Source organism: Mytilinidion resinicola, assembly GCF_010093595.1.
Source record: "Mytilinidion resinicola strain CBS 304.34 unplaced genomic scaffold BDZ99scaffold_38, whole genome shotgun sequence".
NCBI classification, from domain to species: Eukaryota; Fungi; Ascomycota; class Dothideomycetes; order Mytilinidiales; family Mytilinidiaceae; genus Mytilinidion; species Mytilinidion resinicola.
The window spans coordinates 206,353-229,680 of record NW_022985474.1 but is presented as its reverse complement, the minus strand read 5'-3'; the positions used below and the strand labels follow the sequence as shown (position 1 = coordinate 229,680).

General features: G+C 53.9%; 8 protein-coding genes across 8 annotated transcripts; 4 read left to right on the top strand and 4 right to left on the bottom strand.

Moving 5' to 3' along the window:
* Positions 1 to 3,538: 3,538 nt before the first annotated feature.
* BDZ99DRAFT_528328 (uncharacterized protein) lies at positions 3,539 to 3,839 on the bottom strand (the record flags this gene model as incomplete). Its single annotated transcript, XM_033726362.1, has 2 exons — positions 3,539 to 3,685; positions 3,729 to 3,839. 2 exons carry the CDS (start codon positions 3,837 to 3,839, stop codon positions 3,539 to 3,541), a joined length of 258 nt encoding a protein of 85 aa, XP_033568565.1.
* A 1,030-nt stretch (positions 3,840 to 4,869) lies between these two features.
* Positions 4,870 to 5,979, top strand: BDZ99DRAFT_577531 (thymidylate kinase). The gene is made up of 3 exons (XM_033728706.1): positions 4,870 to 5,026; positions 5,161 to 5,269; positions 5,334 to 5,979. Exons 1-3 carry the CDS (start codon positions 4,906 to 4,908, stop codon positions 5,749 to 5,751), a joined length of 648 nt encoding a protein of 215 aa, XP_033568564.1. The 5' UTR covers positions 4,870 to 4,905; the 3' UTR covers positions 5,752 to 5,979.
* Positions 5,829 to 7,162, bottom strand: BDZ99DRAFT_219830 (uncharacterized protein). The gene is made up of 2 exons (XM_033713427.1): positions 6,879 to 7,162; positions 5,829 to 6,827 (listed from the first exon to the last, which is right to left on the bottom strand). The coding sequence occupies exons 1-2, from the start codon at positions 7,103 to 7,105 to the stop codon at positions 5,906 to 5,908; spliced, it is 1,149 nt and encodes a 382-aa protein (XP_033568563.1). The 5' UTR covers positions 7,106 to 7,162; the 3' UTR covers positions 5,829 to 5,905.
* A 720-nt stretch (positions 7,163 to 7,882) lies between these two features.
* On the top strand, positions 7,883 to 13,443 carry BDZ99DRAFT_528325 (histone demethylase JARID1D; the record flags this gene model as incomplete). The annotated part of the gene is made up of 6 exons (XM_033726361.1): positions 7,883 to 8,269; positions 8,388 to 8,436; positions 8,490 to 9,365; positions 9,517 to 9,617; positions 9,684 to 12,346; positions 12,399 to 13,443. The coding sequence occupies 6 exons, from the start codon at positions 7,883 to 7,885 to the stop codon at positions 13,441 to 13,443; spliced, it is 5,121 nt and encodes a 1,706-aa protein (XP_033568562.1).
* A 931-nt stretch (positions 13,444 to 14,374) lies between these two features.
* Positions 14,375 to 15,534, bottom strand: BDZ99DRAFT_403082 (uncharacterized protein; the record flags this gene model as incomplete). Its single annotated transcript, XM_033716321.1, has 2 exons — positions 14,375 to 14,914; positions 14,995 to 15,534. Coding segments are annotated over 2 exons (1,080 nt in total), but the record flags the coding sequence as incomplete, so codon positions are not given.
* Positions 15,535 to 16,225: 691 nt separating this feature from the next.
* BDZ99DRAFT_469588 (mitochondrial import protein) lies at positions 16,226 to 17,233 on the bottom strand. Its single transcript, XM_033721535.1, has 2 exons — positions 16,713 to 17,233; positions 16,226 to 16,524 (listed from the first exon to the last, which is right to left on the bottom strand). Exons 1-2 carry the CDS (start codon positions 16,992 to 16,994, stop codon positions 16,402 to 16,404), a joined length of 405 nt encoding a protein of 134 aa, XP_033568560.1. The 5' UTR covers positions 16,995 to 17,233; the 3' UTR covers positions 16,226 to 16,401.
* Positions 17,234 to 17,465: 232 nt separating this feature from the next.
* Positions 17,466 to 18,966, top strand: BDZ99DRAFT_553101 (SEP-domain-containing protein; the record flags this gene model as incomplete). Its single annotated transcript, XM_033727078.1, has 2 exons — positions 17,466 to 18,173; positions 18,222 to 18,966. Exons 1-2 carry the CDS (start codon positions 17,827 to 17,829, stop codon positions 18,964 to 18,966), a joined length of 1,092 nt encoding a protein of 363 aa, XP_033568559.1. The 5' UTR covers positions 17,466 to 17,826.
* Positions 18,967 to 19,924: 958 nt separating this feature from the next.
* BDZ99DRAFT_512874 (uncharacterized protein) lies at positions 19,925 to 22,644 on the top strand (the record flags this gene model as incomplete). Its single annotated transcript, XM_033724664.1, has 3 exons — positions 19,925 to 20,063; positions 20,154 to 20,304; positions 20,355 to 22,644. 3 exons carry the CDS (start codon positions 19,925 to 19,927, stop codon positions 22,210 to 22,212), a joined length of 2,148 nt encoding a protein of 715 aa, XP_033568558.1. The 3' UTR covers positions 22,213 to 22,644.
* Positions 22,645 to 23,328: the final 684 nt, after the last annotated feature.

Below are 23,328 nucleotides of genomic sequence, written 5' to 3'. Positions count from 1 at the left end.
GGCGCAAACGGAATGCTATGTGTTTCAGAATATCCCTCGCTCCTTGTATGTAGTTATAGCCATCCAGAAGAACGACTATCGGCGCCTTTGAAGGCATGCGCGAAGTAAGGAGCTGTAGAGTTCGGATGCAGGACGCAAAGTATGGGATGAGAATGGGGATATCGTAGTCCGATGTGGCGCATAGAAGGGGGTTGACATCCCCGTGAAAGCGAACATCTTCATAGCAGATGCGATCGTCATACAGGCGATTCATGGTGTCTTCCGTCAGCCCGAAAAGCATATTCCCAACTCTCTTGAGAAGGTCCCAGTCACGCTGGTATGGTTCCTTCTCATACACTAGCTGCCGACCACGCTCCAGGATGAACTTGGTATGTAGTGGCGCTAAAGGAGCAATGCTGCGACGCGAATCCTGACTACCAAGTACCATCTTCGTATCGGCATTGTTCAGAAAGTTGCGATACGACTTTATTCTCCCAGACACTCCCTCAAGCTCTTCCTCGTTCTCCGGGAACCACATCTGGGGATCGTCGAGGGTTTCCCGAAGTTTCTGGAGTACAGTGGGAAATCCGTTGATTCTCAATTCAGGTGTCAGTCCGAGATCCTTTAAGTTGTTCAACTTTTGCTTCCAGATCGTGCCGCCTCGAATGATCTGCATTGAATTGTCCATGCCAGTTTTATCTTGATTAACACTCTTGAATACGCCGGCAGTTCTCATCTTCTCTCCTACTCCTTCCGTGGAGTCAGGGGAAGGCGTTGCTCGGGTGACCCCAGATATCTGAACAGGAGTTCCAGGCGCTTGAACTGGAGTAGCGGACTCCAGTTCCATGGAGCCACTTGGATCTGGCCCACTACCAATCGCTTCTGTAGGTATTCTAGTCTCCGGGCTTTGCAGTTCGGTAGGATAATCGGGAGTCTCGTCCATGGTGAGCTCAGGCGGCTCGTGAGAATATACGGGCGGTTGCAGGGTAGAGGCATTTGCACGGGCAAGTGAGTCTCGTTGTGGTGAGGGGCTTCTTGCTCGGCGCTTTATAGAAGGCGCTACTACTGGCGTCGAGGTGATGGCTGGTTGCCTCTTGTTGTAACGTACTGGGGCCCCGGTTGATACACTCGAAATGACATCACGAGTGGTAGGTGCGGGGCTCATAGTCATCCTGATCCTCCCGGGCTTTCGGGGCGTAGACCGATGGTCAGCTTCCATGTAGTTCAAGCTCGCGAACGGACTTTTAGATGGCTTATGCAATGTAGGCTTTCTAGAAGCAGCTGATTGGGCAGCGCCCGTGACTCCTGGAGAGGAGGGAAGTTGCATCAGCGTCGCTGATGATCTGCATCTTTCGTGTTTACTTCATAGCGCTACTCAAGCTGGCAAGTTGCATCTCGTCAGGTGGAAGGAGTTCTTCCTCAGCAGCAGTATCCAACCCTGTGAGCTCCATTGGATCGGGACCTAATTCGGAAATGACATCTAACCACTTAGAAAGTGATATATGCGGAGCGTGCCTTGAACCACCAGGCGATCCCGCAGTTTTCATAGACGTTGAGTGTGATCCGTGAGCAGCATCTATATTGGACGGTGGAGCATCTTGCATGGCATAATCAATCTTTGTCGATAGCTGATCTCCAGTATTAGGCGCGGTAAGCGGGGCTAAAGGAAGCTGTCGGGGTGTCCCTGTAGCCATAGAAGACGGAACGTTATCGAAGGCCATCGCGGTCCACTCTTCATGTTGAACAGTGCGTATAGGAACGCAGGCTCGCATAGTATACACCTGATTGACTTTCACGACTCCCAAGGTGTTTTCGATCTTGCGTGCCTTCCGATTGCGATCCCTCCGTCGAATCTGCCGCTCTTGCTGTGTAGGAATTTCATAAGGGCGTTGAATATGGTGGTGCATGCGCGACTCTTTCGCTCGTGTCAAACCCTTGAGGATGGAGCCGCTGTTGTTAGGCGGAGAGTAGAGGGTGTAGCTTCGATGTGCAATCTGGACCATCGATGCATTCGCGACACGAGATGCCACTTCCGGAGCCGAGATCTTCATTAAGGTAAAAAGCTGGCTCTGAGAGGCCGATGCTTGGAATGTAGTCTCGGTGGTCGTGCCATGAGCTGGCTGTCGTAGACTAGGCGCTCCAGAGGTGACGTTTGCTGATAGCGCTTGCGGGCTCGAAGCTACCCTCAATGGGCTCTCGTCATGTGCATGCTCATTCGTCGATGACGCCATTTGAGATCATGGGCTGACGCTGTGATGGATTGCTTGGTTATTAATGAATCGCCAGACTCTCCTGCCGGAGCTCCAATTCCGTCCTGCTCTTCAGCGTTCGTTGGCACGAGCTCTTGAGAAATTGAAGGCCGTCCGGTCTTCCTACCTGTACACGAAAGCTCATAACCTGGCCCAGTTGCAGCGTACACCTCAAACTCCTCGCATATCGGCTCCTTAGGCCGCACAGTCTTGGGGTCTGGCTTTCCAGAGGCTGTGATATCACGCGGTTTGATGGTAGTAGTCTGAAAATGGTCCTCCACCTCTGGGGGTACTATCATGGTTCGATCCGTGGGCCCAGATGCTTCAGTACACGATCCAACTACGGCGCTAATAGCTTGGCCAGGTCCTTGCACCTCTGAAGCTGCCTTCGACTTGCTATTCGTAGTCGTAAGATCTTCAGACGACGATCCAGCTCTCGACCTGGTAACGGATGGCTTTGATGAGTATTCGATCTTGTCGGTATGCGGGGCAGTACGCTCCCGAACAGTGGGGCCAGCAGCCTGGACCCTTGTAGCTTGGACTTGCTTTGAAGAGGCTGAATGTTGTCCGAAAAAATTCTGCATAGGTCCATCGACCTTAGCATGCGATGCAATTCGGGCTCCCGGCTTGGATCGTTTAGAAGTCATCCTGTTTTTCTCTGTGGTATCAATAACCCGTGCTCCAGCGGGTATATTGACGTCGGGAGCTGTAGACTTCTTCGCGGGTACGGAAGAGGCTGAAGTCATTCTAGTCTTTCCAACTGCTGGTGAATGTTCTGTCGTTTGCGTCTTGCTTGAAGCCTCGGGCTGAACCTTCTGGGTACGAGCGCTTGAATCATCACAGCGACGTGTAGATGTTGACAGGCCATTGTTATTGGCTGTCGAGTTTGTGACATCGGCATCGCGAACAAGTTGATACCTCCTGGGTGGCTTCAGAGGCTTATCATGGCCCGCAGCTGAGCGCGTCGATCCGGCTTGATCTGACTTGCTGGCGTGGATTGATGCTTTTGGCTGAGACTGCTGAATACGAGCGCCTGAACTGGCAGGGCGAGAGGCAACTACTGCTGCAGCTCTGATAGGGGCTGTTTCATTCGTGACTTGAGCACGCTGACCGCTTCGAAAGGTTCTGACCGCCCTCGACGAGTTCTCATGGAGTGCAGCCGTGCGGTTCGAACCCTCTAATTCAGAGTTGCTGGCCATATACTTCGCCCGGGGCCGCTGTGTATAGTTTACTTGCAGATGGAAAGGGTCACTAGCGGGCTCTAACTCCCCTGCATCGCCAAAGATGTGCTTCTCTGCCACGTGCTGCCACTACTTATCATGAACCGACGTAGACGTAGGCGTTAGATCAGTCGGTGTGGGCTTGATCGCGGGGCAAAACTCTAGGGCCGTAGGCGCGGGCGTCACCAGAGTCTCGAATAAGGCCTTGTAGAGGACGTTACGTAGGTAATTCGCTCCCTAGTGCGAAGATTAGTCTCCAAGATTGCGGGCAATTACATACCTTGCGGTAGTCGCGTACTTTGCGGCAGTTCCAAAACTTGCGCCAGAAGATGCATACAATAACACAAAGGAGTAGAGTGACTAGCAGCTCTCGTGCATGCTGCAACGCCATCTTGTTAGATGAATGGAAGAGGGTGGTGTGTTTTCGTGCGGGTTGCGCCGTGGTGGGGTGGCTCGCAAGAGGATGAAGGAAGGAAAACGAAAGTAGAAGCTGGCCTAGTGGAAAAGGTCCGGCGGCGCTGTTATCGCGCGAGCCGCTTGTCGGCGGGCATTCACCGTGGTCAATGTCATCGACTAGATTGCTGGAGACTCGGCCTGTACCACTGGCAGCGTCGTCCGTACGTTGACGCAACTCCGTTGTATCAAGCTAGCTACATTTTGTTCTGCAATAACGCAGTATAAAGAGACATACCCCTTTGAGAAGCTGTTTGTGGGCTCGACTTACACTTGCCTGTTGATAGCCTCTGATCCAGAAAGATTTCGATTGCGGGCTGAACACAGATATTAGAGGATCGAGGGCAGCCTGAGCTCTCGTTGACAAGGCCAGACCAACAGGTCGGAACTACATATATGCACAGTACGGCGCGAACACAACTATACGATGGAGCGATAAAATCTTGAAAGGGCATCCGCACAGACTCAAGGGGCTCAGATCAGATACGTCACGATGATAGGAAGGAAACGTCTTGATATGAAGGTAGATGCTCGAAGGTTTCCAACCCTTTTCTAACGAAAGAAGGAGATGAAGTAGAAAATCATCGAAACGTATCCTAAATCTATCCTACCTTGAGGGACTTACAGTAGCAACCTACCGTATCATGACACGCTCAGAAGAAGTCATCTTGAAGCTATGTACTACCACCTAGCAGCTTGTCCATCTGTAACGAACCATCAATTCTTCGACGACGTGGAGATTCCCCTCGTCGCCATCGCCACATATAATCATCTCACACCGTCACCCGCAAGCATGTCTGCCTGGAGCATACCAACAGATAAGTTTATTCGCTCGTTGCTAGCCCTGCGTTGCTCCCATCGTGTTCAGATGAAAGAGGTGACGTTGGGATGAGACAACCCTAGCGCCGCGCCAAGGATCTTCCACCTCATTCGCCAAGCCATGCACTTGATCTTTTAACTACATACACCCTTGCACTCGCATCAAGCAAACTTCCTGCCGGACCATGCGTGGGAAACTTATCGTCTTCGAGGGGCTCGACCGGGCGGGCAAGTCAACACAATGTAATCGGCTGGTAGAGAGTTTGCAGAGCGAGGGGATGAAGGTGCGGTATCTGAGGTTCCCAGGTATGATACAGTCACTCCTTTTCCTTCAAAGCTCTAGAGAGAGGGTTTACATTCCATGCGAGCATCAGCCATCTGCCTTGCACGTTTGAAGGGTCTGGTAAAGGTATCAATTGCTAAATATATCACATGACCAGACAGAACAACCCCAATCGGCCAAATGATCAACAACTACCTCACGAATCAAAGCGAACAAGAAGATCACGTCATCCACCTCCTGTTTTCAGCGAATCGGTGGGAAGCAGCGTATGCCAACGGCTCCAATCCATTCATCTGCCTATCCAGATTCCGTACTAATGACATCCAAAAGTGCATCTATCCAAGCTGATATCGCAGCCGGCACCACCGTCGTCATAGACCGCTACTACTACTCCGGCTGTGTTTACTCTGCAGCAAAGGACATTCCAGCCCTTGACCTAGCTTGGGCGCGCCATCCAGAAGAGGGTCTGCCGCGCCCAGATGTCTGTGTCTTCCTTGATATCTCGGTTGAGGAGGCGGCGAAGAGAGGTGGGTACGGGGGGGAGAAGTACGAGGTGCAAGAGATGCAGGATCGAGTGCGAGGGCTATTTGCGGTATTGCGGGAGTCGGCTGAGAAAGACGATTTCGTGAGGATCGAGGGCGGTGGGTCTTTTGAGGACGTGCAGAAGAATGTGAGACAGGCGGTAGGCAAGGCGATGGAGAAGGTTGATGGGGAGGGGTTGCCGCTGAGGTTTGTCCAGCCGTGGTAGTGGAGAGCTCCTTTGACAGCGAAGAAGAGCTGTTATACAGAGAGCATCTCATAGAGGTATTGGCGGTCTGGGACCCGGAGTCTCGGGAGTCTGGCCCCAGTATTCTCATTTCATGCAGCATGGAGTCGAGTGATTGAAAACAGTCGTATGTCTCTCAACCAGGTCTTGTCGTGAGAACTGCATCGTCTTCAGCAGGGAATCCCAATTCAAACTCTTCCGCAATCCCTCCAACTTCTTGCAAGATCCAGCCATCATCGCTTACATCATCATCCGATCCTGAGTCCTTGTCTCCGTGAATTGCCATGGGAACTAGCTCCGCAAAATCTTCCTCAGCTTCTGAAAGATTCGTCTTCGACCTTTTGCCTGTGATTATGGCCTCAACTTCTTCAATAGCACGCGTACGCAGGCTGAGCTCTTTCACCAACGAGGTCCACTCGAGTGTAGCCTTGCACTCAGGACATTTTCCATTGGTCGGTACCAAGGCATTGCCGTTTCCGCCGGCAAGGAACTTAGTTGAGAGGCAGGCCATATGCGATGCTGAGCGACAGCCTTCCAAGGGGCAAACAAGGACTAGCGCTTTAGAAGGCCTTAGGCTTCTCTCGCAGACACCGCACGCGACCATCGTTCCATTCTCGAGAATGAATCGGCTCTTCTGCAAGTGGGATTTGAGAGCCGTGTACTCAACGTCAAGAGCATGAATACCAGTTGCCGGCGGGGGACAAGTCTCATCAGTAGTGACTTCATCTGTGGGAGGCTTTGATTCATCGAGCTCGACTCTGATTCCATCCCTCAAGCTTATTTTCTTGGGCTTCGCCTTCTCCCACTTCTTGAAGACATCCGAGGCGAAAAACTTGACATGCAATGGCCATTGTTGGAAACTTTTGACTCGGAGAAGAAGATGTATGTTCTGTAATACCTGGACTATGGTGTAGCGCGGCCGGACTAGTTTCCACCTCTCTACGGGAGGTTCTATTCCCTTGGGATCTAATTTAGGTCTTAACTTCCGCCTTGTAGGTTTAGTGATACGCTCCTCGTCTGGGATGTGGTGGGTGAAGCAACTGTTCTGCCACGCCCATCTATACATTTCAGTAACTAGAGCGTTGCACTAGATATATATCTATACGTACTCGAATTGCAGGGCAGCAATATTAGACGGAAAACCGTAAACCATACAAATCATCTCCCAGGGTCTGTGGGTATCTTTGTGAGTGCGAAACGCGCCACCTTGCGTCTTGCCATTGTGCTGCTTCAATCTCCTGACAGGGTTCGGAGTCGATCCAATATAGAGACTTGCTGGCATTTTGGTCGAGCGCAGCAGGTAGCAGCAGTAGAAGGCAGGTATTGGCTTGTCCATTGTTGATGATTTAAACGTGTTGCAAACGTGATGCGCTCGTTTGGGGACAACCTCACAACATGGAGTAAGATGCAAAGTCGCGGGGACGGCCGGCGATCCTTGCAGTTGCAGCCTTGCGTTGGAACGGGCCCTCACCTGACTGGTCTTCGGCCTGCCTCCCGGAGCCAGGTGGTGCGTGGTGAAACGACTACCACAAAAGCCGACTCGGCGCCCGTCAATTACGAGGAGGAAGCTGTGCAATTCCAGGGACTGACTCAATCGTAGCATTCCTATCACGCCAAGAGCATTCTGTTTCTGCGGGCGGCGAGAGCTTTTTCTTTGTTGGCCGATCCGTGGAGCCAGTCGACTAGCGCGGGTGGCATTGGTTCCTGAAGAGCGGAGACCATCATCGCCTTCTTCCCTCTCGCTCCTCCTCTCCCACCGCACACACCTATACACACCTCGAGCCCCTTGCTATTTGCATCCACAACGCAGGACATGCTGCCCTGTTGACATTGCAGCATTCCACTGGTCCCTTCCGCGCGCTCGCCGCATCCCCCGTCCTGGACGAGACTGGCAGCTGCCCTGCCTCTGCAGGTTATGCCCGCCGATATCTCCCACCGATAGCCACGCACACCATTCAGCACACCTATACACCCTTCTCGAGCCCGATAATATCGCCTGGGAGCGCTCTTTGTTCGCATATACGCTGGATTTGGCCGCCATACGGGTGCGGCGCAGGCGGTTCTGATGGCGGTTCCTTCGACGGGAGGTGGGCCATCCACAGCCGGAGCCACCATGTCGACATTTCGAGTGAGCCCGGCGAACGGCACTCCGGCTACTGTTGCGGTGCCAGCTCCGCGAAGTCGAATGGGGACTGCGACACTGCAGCCCGGCATTGCAGCGCAGACGAATGGGATTGGGATACCGCTCAGCGCCCGCAAGGCCACGCCGCTAGATATGTCGACGGTTGAGCGCAAAGGACAGGTCCACCCAAGTCGCGAGGTCCCGAAGACCAACAGGCCGTTTGGATTGCTCGAAGCGCCAACATACCGGCCCACTGCGGAGGAGTTCAAGGACCCGATGGAGTACATGAAGAAGATCGCCCCAGAAGGGCGCAAGTACGGCATTGTGAAGATTATTCCGCCCGATTCGTGGAACCCTGCTTTTGCGGTTGATACTGAAGTGAGTCTTGATATGTTATAGCGATAAGGCTGCTTTTATTTGATATGCGATTCTCCATATTCCCGTCTTCCCGTCTTCCCGTCTATCAGCCTTGTGCCGTCTCTGACAAGATGTACAGCGCTTCCACTTCCGTACGAGACGTCAAGAGCTCAATTCCATCGAAGGAGGTAAGTCCGGACTGTTTCCTAGCTATCACAGCATTTATTGATCGACCCTGTAGGGACACGTGCCAATCTGAATTACCTGGATCAATTATCGAAATTCCACAAGCAGCATGGCAACAACCTCAACCGATTCCCGAGCGTGGATAAACGACCTTTGGATCTTTTCAAGCTCAAGAAGGCTGTCGAAACGCGCGGTGGATTTGACAAAGTATGCAAGCAGAAGAAGTGGGCCGAGATTGGACGAGACCTGGGCTACAGCGGCAAGATCATGTCCTCGCTGTCCACATCACTCAAGAACTCATATCAAAAATGGCTCCATCCATACGAAGAGTACCTGCGGATCTTCAAGCCCGGTGTGCAGCAGTTGCTCGAATTCGAAAATGGAGGTCCCTTCACGCCATCGCCTGCACCGTCGCCCATGAAGAAGTCCCACCAGCACACGCCCTCGAGTCTCGGTGGAGACTCACCAGCCATCCGAGCGTCGACTGCGCTCCATGCGACATTACAGCATGATCTCCAACCGCCGCCATTGGAGCCCCAGCGACCGCCAATGACTTCTGGATTTACCGCCGTCAATGCGGGAGGCTTCACAGCCGTCAATGCGCAACCACCCACACAACAGCATGCACAACCGCCGCCACTGCCGCCTGCGCAAGTGTCAACGCCCAGTTCTTCATTCGCCGCAATCAATACGCCAAACGGCCTCCACATAGAGTCGAGAACCTCGACGCCGCTGCGCATGAACGGCGACAGCCCTATGCTCTCCGCGAAGAACACGCCCGACCTCCGCCCGTCAGTGCTCGGAACTACGCCACTCTCAAACGGCCAGGCCTTCAACCACTTGAAGCGACAGCTCTCGCAGGATACTGAGAGTGGCGCGAACGGCGATTCCGATGCGGGATCCGGCCGGCGCAGCAAGCGTCTAAAGAAAGGTAAGCGATTTTTCTGCAGGCGGCATGCGCACTTCCGTCCGTGTCGTTCAGACAAGGATTTTCCGCGCATGCCTTGCCTCGATCCAGGCACCCTCCCTTGCCGTTCCGTGCGCTATTGGACACCGAGTCGGAGCTAACATACTACTTGCAGATGCGGCGCCCACGGTTGCAGGGTCGCACATGACCCAACCTCGACTGCCAACACCACGAACATTTCCTCCGCGCGATCGAGCCAACGAGAAACCAGGTGACGTAAGCACTATATCCCTTTCACGCTCCGCTGCATAACGTTGTATGCTTGACACTAACAAGCAGCAGCGTTGCGAAACCTGTGGTAGGGGTGATGATGCGGCGACCTTCCTGCTGTGCGACAGCTGCGACGCCGCCTATCACCGCGCGTGTCTAGACCCAACCCTGAAGTCTTCCTCCGACTACGAATGGCACTGCCCGAGATGTCTCGTGGGAACTGGCGAGTTTGGCTTCGAGGAAGGCAGCGTCTACTCGCTGCGGCAGTTCCAAGATAAGGCCAACAGCTTCAAGGAGCACCACTTTTCCACGAAGACGCCCTTCGATCCAGTCTTGAATACAAAGAAACCAGTCACTGAAGAAGACGTCGAGCGCGAATTCTGGAGGCTAGTGGAAAGCATCACGGAGACTGTTGAAGTCGAATACGGCGCCGACGTCCACACGACAACACACGGCAGCGGGTTTCCTACGATCGAGCGAAATCCTCGCGACCCCTATTCAACCGATCCTTGGAACTTGAACATCCTCCCTTACCATTCGGAGTCCCTGTTCCGCCACATTCGCTCTGACATTTCTGGCATGACAGTCCCGTGGCTATACGTTGGCATGGTCTTCTCAACGTTTTGTTGGCACTCCGAAGACCACTATACATACTCCGCCAATTACCAACATTTCGGCGCAACGAAGACCTGGTATGGCATTCCAGGAGAAGATGCGGAGAAGTTTGAGGAGGCGATGCGCGAGGCTGTGCCCGAGCTTTTCGAGACCCAGCCCGATCTCCTCTTCCAGCTTGTGACACTCCTCACTCCAGACCAGCTGCGGAAGGCCGGGGTAAGGGTGTATGCTCTGGACCAGCGAGCCGGCCAATTTGTTGTCACTTTCCCGCAGGCTTACCATGCTGGCTTCAACCACGGCTTCAACTTCAACGAGGCTGTCAACTTTGCGCCTCAGGATTGGGAGCCATTTGGCGAAGTTGGTGTCCAGCGTCTCCAGGAATTCCGGCGGCCTCCATGCTTTTCCCATGACGAGCTACTCCTTGCCGCCGCTTCGAGAAAAGATACCTCGATCAAGACTGCAAAGTGGCTGGCACCTGCATTACAGCGAATGCAAGATCGAGAGATCAGGGCACGGGAAAACTTCATTGCTCGGCATAAGGAATTCCAGGAACACTCCTGCGAGATTGACGGTACCGGTGATAGCGAGTCTAAGTGCTCGATCGATTTCGTTGTCGACGATGAAGATATTCAAGAGGAAGACTACAATATCTGCAGCTGGTGCAAATGCTACAGCTACCTTTCTCGCTTTGTCTGCAAGAGAACCTCGAGGGTGGTGTGTCTACTGCACGCCGGCTCGTTCGAGTGCTGTGAAGTCAGCGAAGGGGATCGCTACTTAGGGACCCATGGCGATCACCAGCTAATATTCCGAACCACCAATACTGCTCTTCAAACAGTGGTACAGAAAATTGTCGACAAGGCGGGAACGCCTGAGGCTTGGGCAGCGAAACTGGATCTTGCATTGGACGATGGGCCGAAACCGCAGCTGAAGATTTTGCGATCTCTCCTTAGTGAAGGCGAACGTATAGATTGGGTGCTTCCAGGCCTTCCCGATCTCAGAAAGTACGTAGACGCATGCACGGAGATTGCGGAAGAGGCCGTGAACTACACCACGCGCAAGCAGCAGAATCGCCGGAAGAACGAGCGCGCATGGCGCCGAGGCAACGCAGCTAAGGCAGCCGAAATCGATGAGCGCGAGCGCGAATTGAGGAAGGTAACAAACATAACTAAACTGCTCAAAGACGCGGATGACCTTTGCTTTGACAGCTCGGAAATCACAGCCCTACGGGAACGTAGTGAAAATATTGAGGAGTTTCAGCAGAAGGCACAGGCTGCGTTGCGTCGTGATGCGCAGACGACCGTCGAAAAGCTGGACGAGCTCCTCGAAGAAGGCAAGAGCTTTAATGTCGACCTACCAGAACTCGATACGCTCGAGCGTCTAGTCCAGCAAATGAAGTGGTTCGCGTCTGCACGCGAATGGCGGACCAAGACGGGACAATATCTCCAGGATGTTACAGACTTCATCAAGCAGGGTTTGGATTTAGGCATTCCACCAAACGACCCCAACATCCACCACTTTACCGAGCAGAAAATCCAAGGCGAGCTTTGGGAGGCTAAGGCCAAGGAACTCATGGCTGTAGAGCAGGTTCACTACCAACAGTTGGATGCTTTGTCGAAGCAAGCCTCCAACTTGCCCGTGACGCAAGAGACGCTCGCCCTTGTCGATGCGATCCTCAAGAAGCAGCGCGATGCACAGGAACAAATTCTATCCCTCTACGAGCGCAGTAAGAGCGAGGATCTACGTGAGCGGCCAAAATACAAGGATGTGCGCGAGGCTATGGAGGCCCTCGGGGACCTCAACAGCAAGCCTTCCGGAACCATCGATCTCGAGAAGGAGCAGAAGCGGCACGAGGACTGGATGCGACGAGGCAAGAAGCTCTTCGGAAAGGCCAATGCTCCTCTACACATTCTGCATGCGCACATGAAGACAGTCGAAGAAAAGAACCGTGCCTGCTTTGACTTGTCGGATCAACCGCGAATGCCTGTCGAGCCTAGATCTAGAGAGACGACTCCCGGAGAAGCGGAGAATGTTGACGGCTCTGGATCTAGTAGGGATGTGTTCTGCATATGTCGAAAGCCCGAAGCGGGCATGATGATTGAATGCGAATTATGTCACGAATGGTAAGATTGACCTACTTGCTGCTGTACTGTCACCTTGCTAATGTTCTCATAGGTATCACGGCAGATGCTTGAAGATCGCTCGTGGCAAAATAAAGGACGACGACAAGTACACATGTCCGATATGCGATTACCGGGTGAAGATCCCTCGCGATGCTACGCGACCCAAGATCGAAGACTTGCAGAATTGGCAAGATGATATACCCAATCTACCGTTCCAGCCAGAGGAAGAGGATACCCTGGAAGCCATCATCGCTCACGGGCTCAATTTCCGGGACTGGGTGGCCAAATACATCAATCCGCTCATGTCGAGTCCAGATGAGTTGACTACTCAGCGCTTCTATCTTCGGAAGCTAGAAGGAGCCGATATTCTTCTGTCCAACGAGATCAACTTCTTCCGGCAAGAATTACACAAGTGGGCGCCTGTCGCACCTCAACCTCCGCCAATCCTCGAGGTGTCACTCTCGACAAGAAAGCCACGTCCCACCAAACAGCAGAAGCTGATGGCTCAATTGGGAATCTCGAACCCAGAGGATCTGCCACAGAACTTGCGCACAAAGCAACATAACTTCAAAAACAGGAAGTCCACGGATCCTCTGCCAAAGGGGCCGCAGCAAATCCAACCAGCTCCAGAACCTTCACATACACCTCCGGGGCTTCCCCGTTCCTTGTCCATTGGTACTGGCCCGGGTGGAAGGAACGAGCGTCCACCTATTGCTTCTTTCTTCAGCTCCGGCGGCGCCGGAGAATGGTCTCCAGGCGAAGACTACCGGCGATCCGCCTTTACTCAGAGCAACCGAGACATATCACCAGTCACCTTCAACATGTCTTCCCATTCTACCAACATGACGAGCAACCCGCCTCTTGATCCAGCCATGTTCACGGGTCCGGGGATCTCTCACACCGACTATAACGCGGGCGGATCCCCAATCGCTAATCCGTTCGCAAGCTCGGGCAGCCAAGCAGGTGGCGGCATGGACAACATGTTTGCCGATCTCACCAATCCCGAGGAAATGGGCAACTCGCACGCCGACGAAGCGCTGGCCCTGACTACCTCACCCGACCGGGTAGACGACGGGACAGACTTCCTTAATGTCTAAATCAACGACCGACGATCTGACCAGCATACATACATATCCTAGAATCTCTGCATTCTCTTACCAAAAACACACCCCCACTAGTCCCTTTCTTTCCACTCCTTGGTTTGCTTGAAGATGGCGTTTACATCGACTGGGAAATTTCACCGGAGTCACGGCGGCATCGTCCCCCCATGGGATGGAGAGTTCATAATGACTACGGACGGCCGAGAATGAAGCCTGTACTACAACCTTCTGTTTTTCTTTCTCTGCATTCTGAACTGACTTCATCGATCTTGGGAGAATCATATACTTCCTGCGGCATACTTGCATTAGGGTTACGGGTTCTTTTCTCTTCCCTTCTCTTCTCATGGCGGTGCGGAAAAGGGGTGATGGAAGCGGAGCCCTCTCTCCCTTTAAGTTAGGGTGGAGGCAACTCTTCTGCTTCAACCTTCTGTACCTTTAGAAAGCTCTGTCTTGTTTTTTTCTTTCAAACTTGTTTCGAGTTGCAGAAGCGCGTGTGGCATGCGGGGGTTTTACGGCTTTTCCTGTTTTAAAGGGGTTCAGGTAATCGGAACGGGAATGGAAATGGCCAACTGCTGGCTGGGGGTTCACGTGCGTGTATGTCTGTTCTGGTGCTAGGCGGGGGCGGTTAATAGGGAAGGGCGATCGGAATGAGTTAGTCAAAAAATATTAGACTCAAGTGTTCTAGACAAGTTGCATGTGCGTGTGCGAGTGTGAGTGATGTCTGTGATAGGTATATGTTACTGTACATTGCTCTAACCATGCCTATTGATCCCCCTTTTTCGGTGGTTACATCTACACATTCACATTGCCCGCGCACCCGATGCCAGACTATCAACACATCAAATCGAAAGAAGTTAATATACAATGCCCAACAACCCCAAAGCCCCCCCCCCCCCCCAAGACAATTACATTCCTCCCGTGTCATGAATCACCTCCCGTTCTTCTCCTGCTCCAACTGCTGCTGCCGCTGCAGCTCATACGCCGCAGCCTGCGCCTTCAACCGGTCCTTGCGCTGCTTCTCCTGGCTCTGCGTCATCCGCGTCAACGCCTCGGGGAACCAACCCCTTGCCGCTTCCTTCGTCGTCTTCCACACTTTGTCTGCGAGCCCAGGCTTCGCAGGCACCTTCCCTGGGCGGGCTAGGGGATCCGGTGGCGTCGTCGAGCTGCTAGGGGCCTGATACACGGGCTTTTTTGCCGCCGCCGGCTGCGCGCGCATGGCGAAGCGCGTCTCGATGGTCTGTGGGCGGACGGGGGGCTGCTTGTACAGCGGGGTGAGGTTGAGCGCGCGGCGGAAGCGCGGGCTGCGGAAGATCAGGGCTTGCAGCAGGGAGAGCACGGAGCCGGCGAGGAAGGTGAGCTGCGTCGCGGCGGGCAGCCACCACGAGAAGAGGAACATCAGGCCGGGCAGGCCCCACATCATGATTTTCTGTTGCGCGGGGGCCATGGGATTGCCGCTTTCGCCGCCGATCTGAGGCGTATTGGTTAGATACAGGAGAAGTATACAGGAGAAGGAGAGGGAGGGGGGAATAGGGGAGGAGAGGCGCGTACTCTTGCGACCATGTGCACAGCACCGGCAGCCATGAGGGGCAGGAGGTATGTCGGGTCTGGGATTGCGAGGTTCGTGAACCACAGCATGCCCCCATCCAGGAGGCCTGGCACGGGGATATCCGCCATACCGCGCGAGAGGCGGAACGCGCCGAAGCCGAACAAGCCCTGGATGACCGGTCCCGCGAAGACGTGTCGGACGGGGTGGATGTTCATGTCTTTATACACCTTGGTCGACTCGCGCCGCCACCGCATCGTCTCCTCGCGATCGCCGGCGTTCAGCGCCGTTTTCATCTTGGCCGTCAGCGGGTCGATGACGGGCTTCAGCGCGCGCATCTTGGCCGTCGTGTCGGCGCCCTGCACGTAGAAGTAGAAGCAGCCCGCGCGCACCGCGAAGGCGGCCGCCAGGATGGATGCGCCCCACGGCAGCCCGCTCCAGATGTGGATGTGCTCGAGCAGCCATTCGGCGGCCGTGGTCGGCCCCCAGCCGTAGTCTAGTCCGAGGGACTTCAGGTAGCCGATGTGCTCGGGGACGGAGGCGAGGGGGCCGCTGTAGAGGAGGTCTTCGATAGTGCTGTCGGGGGTGTGGGGGACGGCCCAGGGATGCTCGGCGTGTGCGGCGTCGACGGGGGTAGCGGAGGCGGAAGGAGATGGGGTTGTGGAGTTGAAGCGGATGCCAGAGGCTGTGGCTAGGAGGGCGGGCGCGGCGATGTTGGTACTTCTCCATCGTGACGATAGGAGGGGACTTGTGTGCTGGGCTCGAGGTTGGGGGGAGGAGATGCCGCGGGTGGGCTTTGGGAGGTTAGAGAACTGGAGGAGACAGCTTAGTTTGGAATTCTATATGATCAAGTATTTCTAACTGAAAGTAGTTGGGATGGGGTTGTCCCTCGCAAGCGCGGAGGTGTGAAAGAATCCTGATATAGGCATTGAGACGGGTAGGGGACGAACAAGCACTCATACCTTTCTCAATCCATTAGTGCGAAGCGGTAAAGAACGACAGGAAATGGACGATATCCGAAAGGCGGGCCGTAGCCCATTGCTGGCAATCATGGTTGACGTCTATAATTTTTTGAAGGAAGCTCTCCGAGATGTCGCAAACCACCGAGCCGGGGCCGCGAGGTGCAAAGTCACGTGCTGTTCTTCATTCATGAGGGCGTCATTCTACGTGCCAAATCACTCATTCCAACACCAAAATGTAGTGTAGAGTGTGTCTCATAGCTGTATTTCTATGCTACGACTGTTGAGTGCATTTTCCTCGCCTTTGCTGTGAGCAAGATTCCAATAACGCCTGACTGCGCGTGCCTGATGCTAACCCACAAACTTTATAATGCCCTTGTGTCTATGTACAATCCAATTGCTTCTCGTAAGCATGAGAGTGTGTGCCAGCTGCAAAGCTTCCAGTCCAATGCCCTACTCCAAGCTTGTGTATGCGTCCATCTCTTCGCCGGATCTCCTCTTCCGCTCGACAGGGTCGGGCCGCATCTCAACGCCAGGACCGACGGTTCTCGAGTCGTTGCGCCTGCTGGGAAATATCTATAGCCGAGCGTGATTAGCAAGTCAGATTCATAGGCAGATAGGAGATAATTGCAGAGTCGTCTACTCAAATGGAGTGCCCTTGCTCAGGAAAGCCTCCCATCATCTTAAAAAGGATGTGGAGAGAGAAGAGCATTTAAAATATGGGGAACACACGTCCGAAGAGACAAATGGCCATGCCAGCGTACCTTTGTGCCTGCCCATCCAAATTGATACGCCACTTCGTGCGCAATGAGCTCGCCGAAACCCAGCATCAATCCATTGATGAACGGGAGAACCAGATTAATCGCAGCGCCGCGCACCAAGCCCCAGATAGTTGGCGGAGAGTACAGGATGAGCGGCGAGCTGGAAGAAGAGGGCGGAGACGACGAGGAGAGCTCGTGGTTGCCGTCGTAGTTCTCGCTGTCCGAGTGGATGGTCAGGGCCGAGTCGGAGAGGGGCTGCTGGTCTCGGGGCGATGTTCCTGACATTTTGGGGATACTGAGGAAGAAGCGTAGGCGGTGGTACAGAGTAGGCCCGTCGGAGGGCGTGGATGGTCGACGGCTGGCTTCCCGAGGTTTAGTGAATTGAGGCTCAAATGGATTTATTGCGGTGCCAAGAGGAACCTGAAGCAAGATGTATATTCAGAACCGTGGTCGTGTACCACACAAAACTTGGACAGAGCTACAACTAATTGATTACCATCCTTAGGACAGATTTACATTTAGATAGTCTAGGTTCTCGTCCTTATTTCTCCAATTACGAAATAGAATGCTCTCCTTCTCAAAGCCTCATGTGACCATTTGCAAGTGCAAAGACGAATTGCTATCCTAATCTACAATTTCTATCTCCAAGACTTCTTAATTTCCAAGTCCAATAGCAGTGTCCAGGGAGTTCCGAAGTTGTGAATGTAATGCCAATATTCTACTTGGCGCTAGCTGACGTCTTCCAAGGTTGACAGAGCTGCCTGCACGCCCGCCACGAAGCTCCCCACCAACTTCACCCACAGCTACAAAGGTACCATTTCCACCAAAGCACCTTCTCGAAACCCACCCTAGCACTCATCATCCTCTCACTTTCCTAGACATCTGCCACCATGGATCACGACACTTTAACAGCCCAGTTTTGCGCCGTCACTGGCCTTGGACCTCACGATGTACGAAATCTCTCTCGGCCTTTTCACCATTTGGCAGCCACTAATATTCCTTCTGCGCGCAGGCTGAGGGTTATCTTGAATCCTCCAACTGGGACCTCGAGACCGCTGTCGCAACCTACTACGCAGCAGCAGAGGGCGGGGACGACGACGCTGACGCCGAAGACCCCATGGACACCTCCGATACTCCAGAGCCCGCTGCCGGAACTCCCGCGCAATCCGGCGGTGGACGCACTCTTGATGGAAGACCGGTGCCCGCCTCAGCAAGCTCGTCGTCTGCTCCAGCTGCCGCCCGCAAAGCGCCTCAGCGAGGCTTGAGGACGTTGAAAGACATGCAGAATCAGGGAGGAGCCCCCACTCACGGAGACGACGGAGACCATGACAGCGATGAGGACTATAACGACGATGAGCAACAGGACTTCTTCACAGGTGGCGAGAAGTCCGGTCTTGCTGTGCAGAACCCCAACGCTTCCAATCCCCGAGACCAGATCAACAACATTCTGAAAAGGGCTCGACAGTGAGTTGCTCCAAATCCAGCGCTACACATTTTACTAATAAGTTGCAGGAACGTTCCACGCCCAGGTGGAGACGAGGAGAGACCCTCAACCCACTTCAGAGGCACAGGAGTGACCCTTGGTGGCGACGATGCTCCTAGCCGTACCATTCCCGACCCCACTGCAGAGCGGCCCGCCTCAGCTCCGCGAGTGCGACGCGAGCTGCACCTTTGGCAAGACGGCTTTTCCGTTGACGATGGCCCTCTCTACCGTTACGACGACCCTGCAAATGCCCGAACGCTAGAGCTTATCAACTCAGGCCATGCGCCGCTGGAGATTCTGAACGTTGAGCGCGGCCAGGAGGTGGATGTGGAGGTGCGTCCTCACAAGGACGAGGATTACGTGAAGCCAAAGTCGAAGTATAAGCCATTCTCAGGCTCCGGACAACGTCTTGGAAGCCCTACGCCTGGAGCGGCAGCCCCATCGTCACATGCGCCAGCCGCCGCACCAGCCGCCGCCGCTGCAGCGAGCTCAAGCTCAGCTGCGGCACCGAAAGTCAACATTGACGACTCGACCCCTGCCGTCACACTGCAGATTCGTCTGGGAGACGGCACCCGCCTTCAGTCCCGGTTCAATACGACGCACACGATTGGCGATGTGTACGGATTCGTGGATGCAGCCAGCCCTGCGAGCACACAGCGGGCGTACGCGCTCATGACTACTTTCCCGAGCACAGAACTGGCAGACAGGAAGGTGCAGATCGGTGAGCTGCCAGAATTCAAGCGCGGCGGAGTGGTGGTGCAGAAGTGGAAGTAGTGCGGCTTGCGGATTGCGGCATGGGTGGAGTTCTCTGGATATGGTGATAGAGCGCGGCAAATGCCGCAAATAGCATACACTCCATAAATGGCCAATGGCGGTTTTCACATGCTGCGTTGAGCGGCTGAGTGCCTTTTCTTTTCTTGCTGGACGATCAAGTGAAAGTGGAGAAAATCCCGAGTTGGGAGGATCTGCTATAAGACAAGGAAGGCGACTCCGTTGAGTTCTTCTCCTGATGATCCAGTGGGTCGCAACGCGTTCTCAAATCGACTGAGTGGAGCAACATACATTTCGGTGGCCAGCCTGTGACGCCATAGCAGAACGTGCCACAGGCCAGGGCCACAGGGCCGCTTCAGTTGACACGGTGCAAGCACAGGATGTGCAGGAGACCACCCAGCTCTGAAACACGACCCTGACAACTCTAAACACCAGCCGTTCTGGCCTGTATTTTTGTACGGCATCCAAAAATTACATGACCTGCTGCTCTTGGGAGATTGTTGTGTGCTCAGAGATACTCTGCACTAGGTTGCCGATTCAGGTTTTCGTTTCTCCTTCGCTAGTTCAGGGGAATTGCTACACTGTGCTTCTTGACGATATATTCCCGTGATGCTCGGTACCCTGCTGTTACACGCGTCTCGTCTCTCGGCCCGCCGTTAGAGGCGCAAAGGGCACGCGCTAAGGGGCCCTATTATCTTCTTCGCCGATACAAAGGTGTATTGCAGGCACAGACACCTCCAAACATCCGTAACCATCAGATGCGCCTCCCCCGACTGTGGGGCGCTGCAGGTGGCAGACTGCAATCGCCGCCCTTATGTAGATCCAAATCCCGCCGTGTGCGACTCTCTATTCTCTCTAGTCTTCCGTTGTTCTTCCGTGCCTCTACATGTACTGTCGTGCTGCCACCAGGTCCCGCGACGGCTAATCAGTGGTCCTCCGCCCTTGCGTCCCCTCTGCTATCATGTTGACTCGTTCCCCGCGCAGGCTCGCCTTACTCTCATTAATCTGTTTCATCGTTCTTCTCTCTTTTGTCAAACAGCTGCCTCTTGCCGCAGATATCCACTACGGCTATTCACGATTCTCGAACAAGATCCACCCGAGTGGGAAGACAGACGAGGGATCGAAGATATCAGACCCCAGGCCGGCATGGGGCCCAGTAAAGGGCGGAAGCGCAACTTCTGCAGCGACAGACTCTGCGCAAACAAGCTCTTCCAAGGAATACATGCAGCAAGTCTTGGAGTGGAATAGGCCGAGTAATGAACCGACGGATGGACATTGGCCGCCTTATGGGCAATATGTGGACAAGAAATACGATCCCAATCGCTGGGAAGGCTTCCCAATGTGAGGGTTTTGGTATTCACTCGGGAACCTGTTACTGATAGACTTGTTAGGGACCACGGCTTCTTCGACCAAGGAGTTTCCAAGTTGGGCAAATCTGCGTTAAAATCACAATCGCCGTACACACCGTATCCAAAGTACAACAGCCCAGAATGGAAGAAGCAGTGGAAGGGGAAACAAGTAGCATGTGTTGGACCACGAGGACTGCCTCTTGATGTCAGCAAGAAGGACTTGACGCGGGCCTATAAAGGGCTGCCAAAAGATCTCCCCAGGCCTCTTATCGGAAGTTACGAAGCCGTGGGTCTGGACGGCGAGGCATGCTTTGATCGTTCCTCGCGGTATGGCCCCTACGGGTATGGTGATGAAGAAGGCAAAGGCGTGGATTGGAACAACACCAATTGGGGAAGCCTTCAAAACGAATGTCTCAAGCTAAACCAGGATCGATACCGCCCAGAGGCCCGGAGTAGCCCCAATATGCGGCCGAACCTCGAGCTACCTGCAGCTCATATGAACAAGACTTCTAGTGATGGTGAAATCCCATTACCGTCATACCACAAGCGTACAGCAGTCCTAATCCGCTCCTGGGAGGGCTACCAATACGAGGAGAACGATATCACTGCTATCCGAGCGATGGTTTCCGAGCTTTCCCTTCAATCCGGTGGGGAATATCAAGTTTTCCTATATGTACACATCAAAGACAAGAAGAAGCCGATCTTCACGGATTCAGAAGTCTACGAGGAAGTCCTGAAAGCCAACGTCCCACACGAGCTACGGGACATGGCCTTGTTATGGTCCGAGGCGGCTTTCCCGAAATGGTATCCCCTCGTCACAGATTGGCAGGTTTACTGGCATCAGTACATGTGTGTGCAGTTCTTCTCTCAAAAACACCCTGAGTTCGACTACGTTTGGAATTGGGAAACGGATGCGAGGTACATCGGACAGCACTATCACTTCTTTGAGAAGATCGCACAGTTCGCCGAGAAACAGCCCCGGAAGCTGATGTGGGAACGAAACAAGCGCTACTATATCCCGGAGGTCCATGGATCCTACTCGGCTTTCCTCAACGACACGCACGAAACTATCCTGAAGGCTTCATCAGACGGCCTCATCCCACAACCAGTCTGGGGACCACGACCCTACCCGGGCGCAGAGCCACCTCAGAAACCCCTCGGACCTGTCCCACCGACATCCATGGCCGACGACAACTTCGCCTGGGGCGTCGACGAGCCCGCCGACCTAATCACCCTCCTCCCCATCTGGGACCCCCGCAACACAACCTGGTCCTACCGCAACCACATCTGGAACTACGTGCCCACCATCCACCCCGTCTTCAACAGCGCCAACCCCGCCGCCTTCGGCTTCGACCACGCCGACTTCGCGCACCTCGAGCGCCGCGCCTACATCAACACGGTCGTGCGCTTCTCCAAGCCGCTGCTGCAGGCCATGCACGCCGAGAACCTGGCCGGCCGCTCCATGCAGGCCGAGATGTGGCCGACCACGGTCGCGCTGCAGCACGGCCTCAAGGCCATCTACGCGCCCCACCCCATCTTCGCGGACCGCGCGTGGCCTGCGCGCTACGCCGATGGCATCTTCAACGCGCACGCGACTGTCGATGCGGCGACGGGGGAGGCGCTGGACGCGGTGCCGGGCATGTGGGGCGAGCTGGAGGATAGCCCGTACCAGCATGACCGCGAGCACAACTTCTATGGGTGGAGCTGGTATTACGCGTCTACGTTCCCGCGGGTGCTGTATCGGCGGTGGTTGGGGTGGCCGGTGAAGGTGCATGAGTGGGGGAAGGAAGAGGAGGTGCTGGGGGGGCCGGAGGCGGAGAAGGAGGGTGGGCGGATGTGTTTGCCGGGTATGCTGCTGCATCCGGTCAAGAAGATGGGGAGGGAGAGGTTGATAGTGTGAAGTGAGGTTTGCTGTGGCGTTTTCGCGCTCTCTCTTGTCGCGCTTTCTCTGGCGTTTAAAATCTGAATTGATGTTTTGTTGGGTCGTGGTTTGGTGGTGGGGTTGATTCTGTACAGTGTCGTTTAGACTTATATGGGTATTGGCATGGGTACTCGGGCTGGATAGTGATGGGCTGTGGTTTGGTTCAGCTGACGTGAATACCCTGCTTTTCGAAAGGGTATGGAGGATTGCGTATAGTATATCCGTTGGCGAGGATACGAGGTTTTGTATACGTAGTTAAGCGTTAGTAGTAGGCGCTAGCATATACTCTTTATTTTTGGTTTTGGGAGGAATGTCAAAGTACCCCTGATAGTGTCAAGAAGGGGGTCAGTGAGTGGCAAAAACCGCTACTCGCGAATTTGGTTCATTTGTTCTTGAATGGCAAAACCGGTGGTACCGTCAGAGGTCCTCCAGCACAACCACTTGAAAATACTTTCCATGTCACAACTTGCGCACTCTGAATCGGCTCTATGGGTTCGAAGTATCGAAGCGGGCGTCCATTTCTACCTAAATCCTCACTAATCAATCACAGTCAACCATATCTCTCCCTCCCGTGGTTCCAACAACATCGGTTACAGCAGCGCCATCTTGCCACATCGCACATTTCTTCGCACGGTCTAATTTTGTTTCTTGAGTAAGTTGGGATGCTGTCCAGTGTCCTCCAGCGCATCAACTAAAGTCGTGATTCAACCCGTATTGTCTAGCTTGGCTACTACCTGCTGTTACCCCGGTCCGCTTTCTAAGTTAAGCTGCCCAATCTTATTGGTTCACGTCTACGCCTTCTTATTGGTTCCTGCTTTCTGGATGTATTAGGTGTTCTATGCCACTAACCATAGTACTATTATTTGTCATCTCTTTTCTATCTTATCACTTTTACACATATATCTCTCTTACCCTCTTACCCTCTTCCATCTCTTATAATATGGCTAGTTCTACTGTTCTTTATGCCCTTGTTCTTACTAGGGGTCTTACTATTATTTCCTATCGACAATTAATACCAATACATGACCTAAAATATGTTTTTGGAGATAGTAATTATAGTAGTGCATAAGATATACCAGTAGAAGATATACTAAT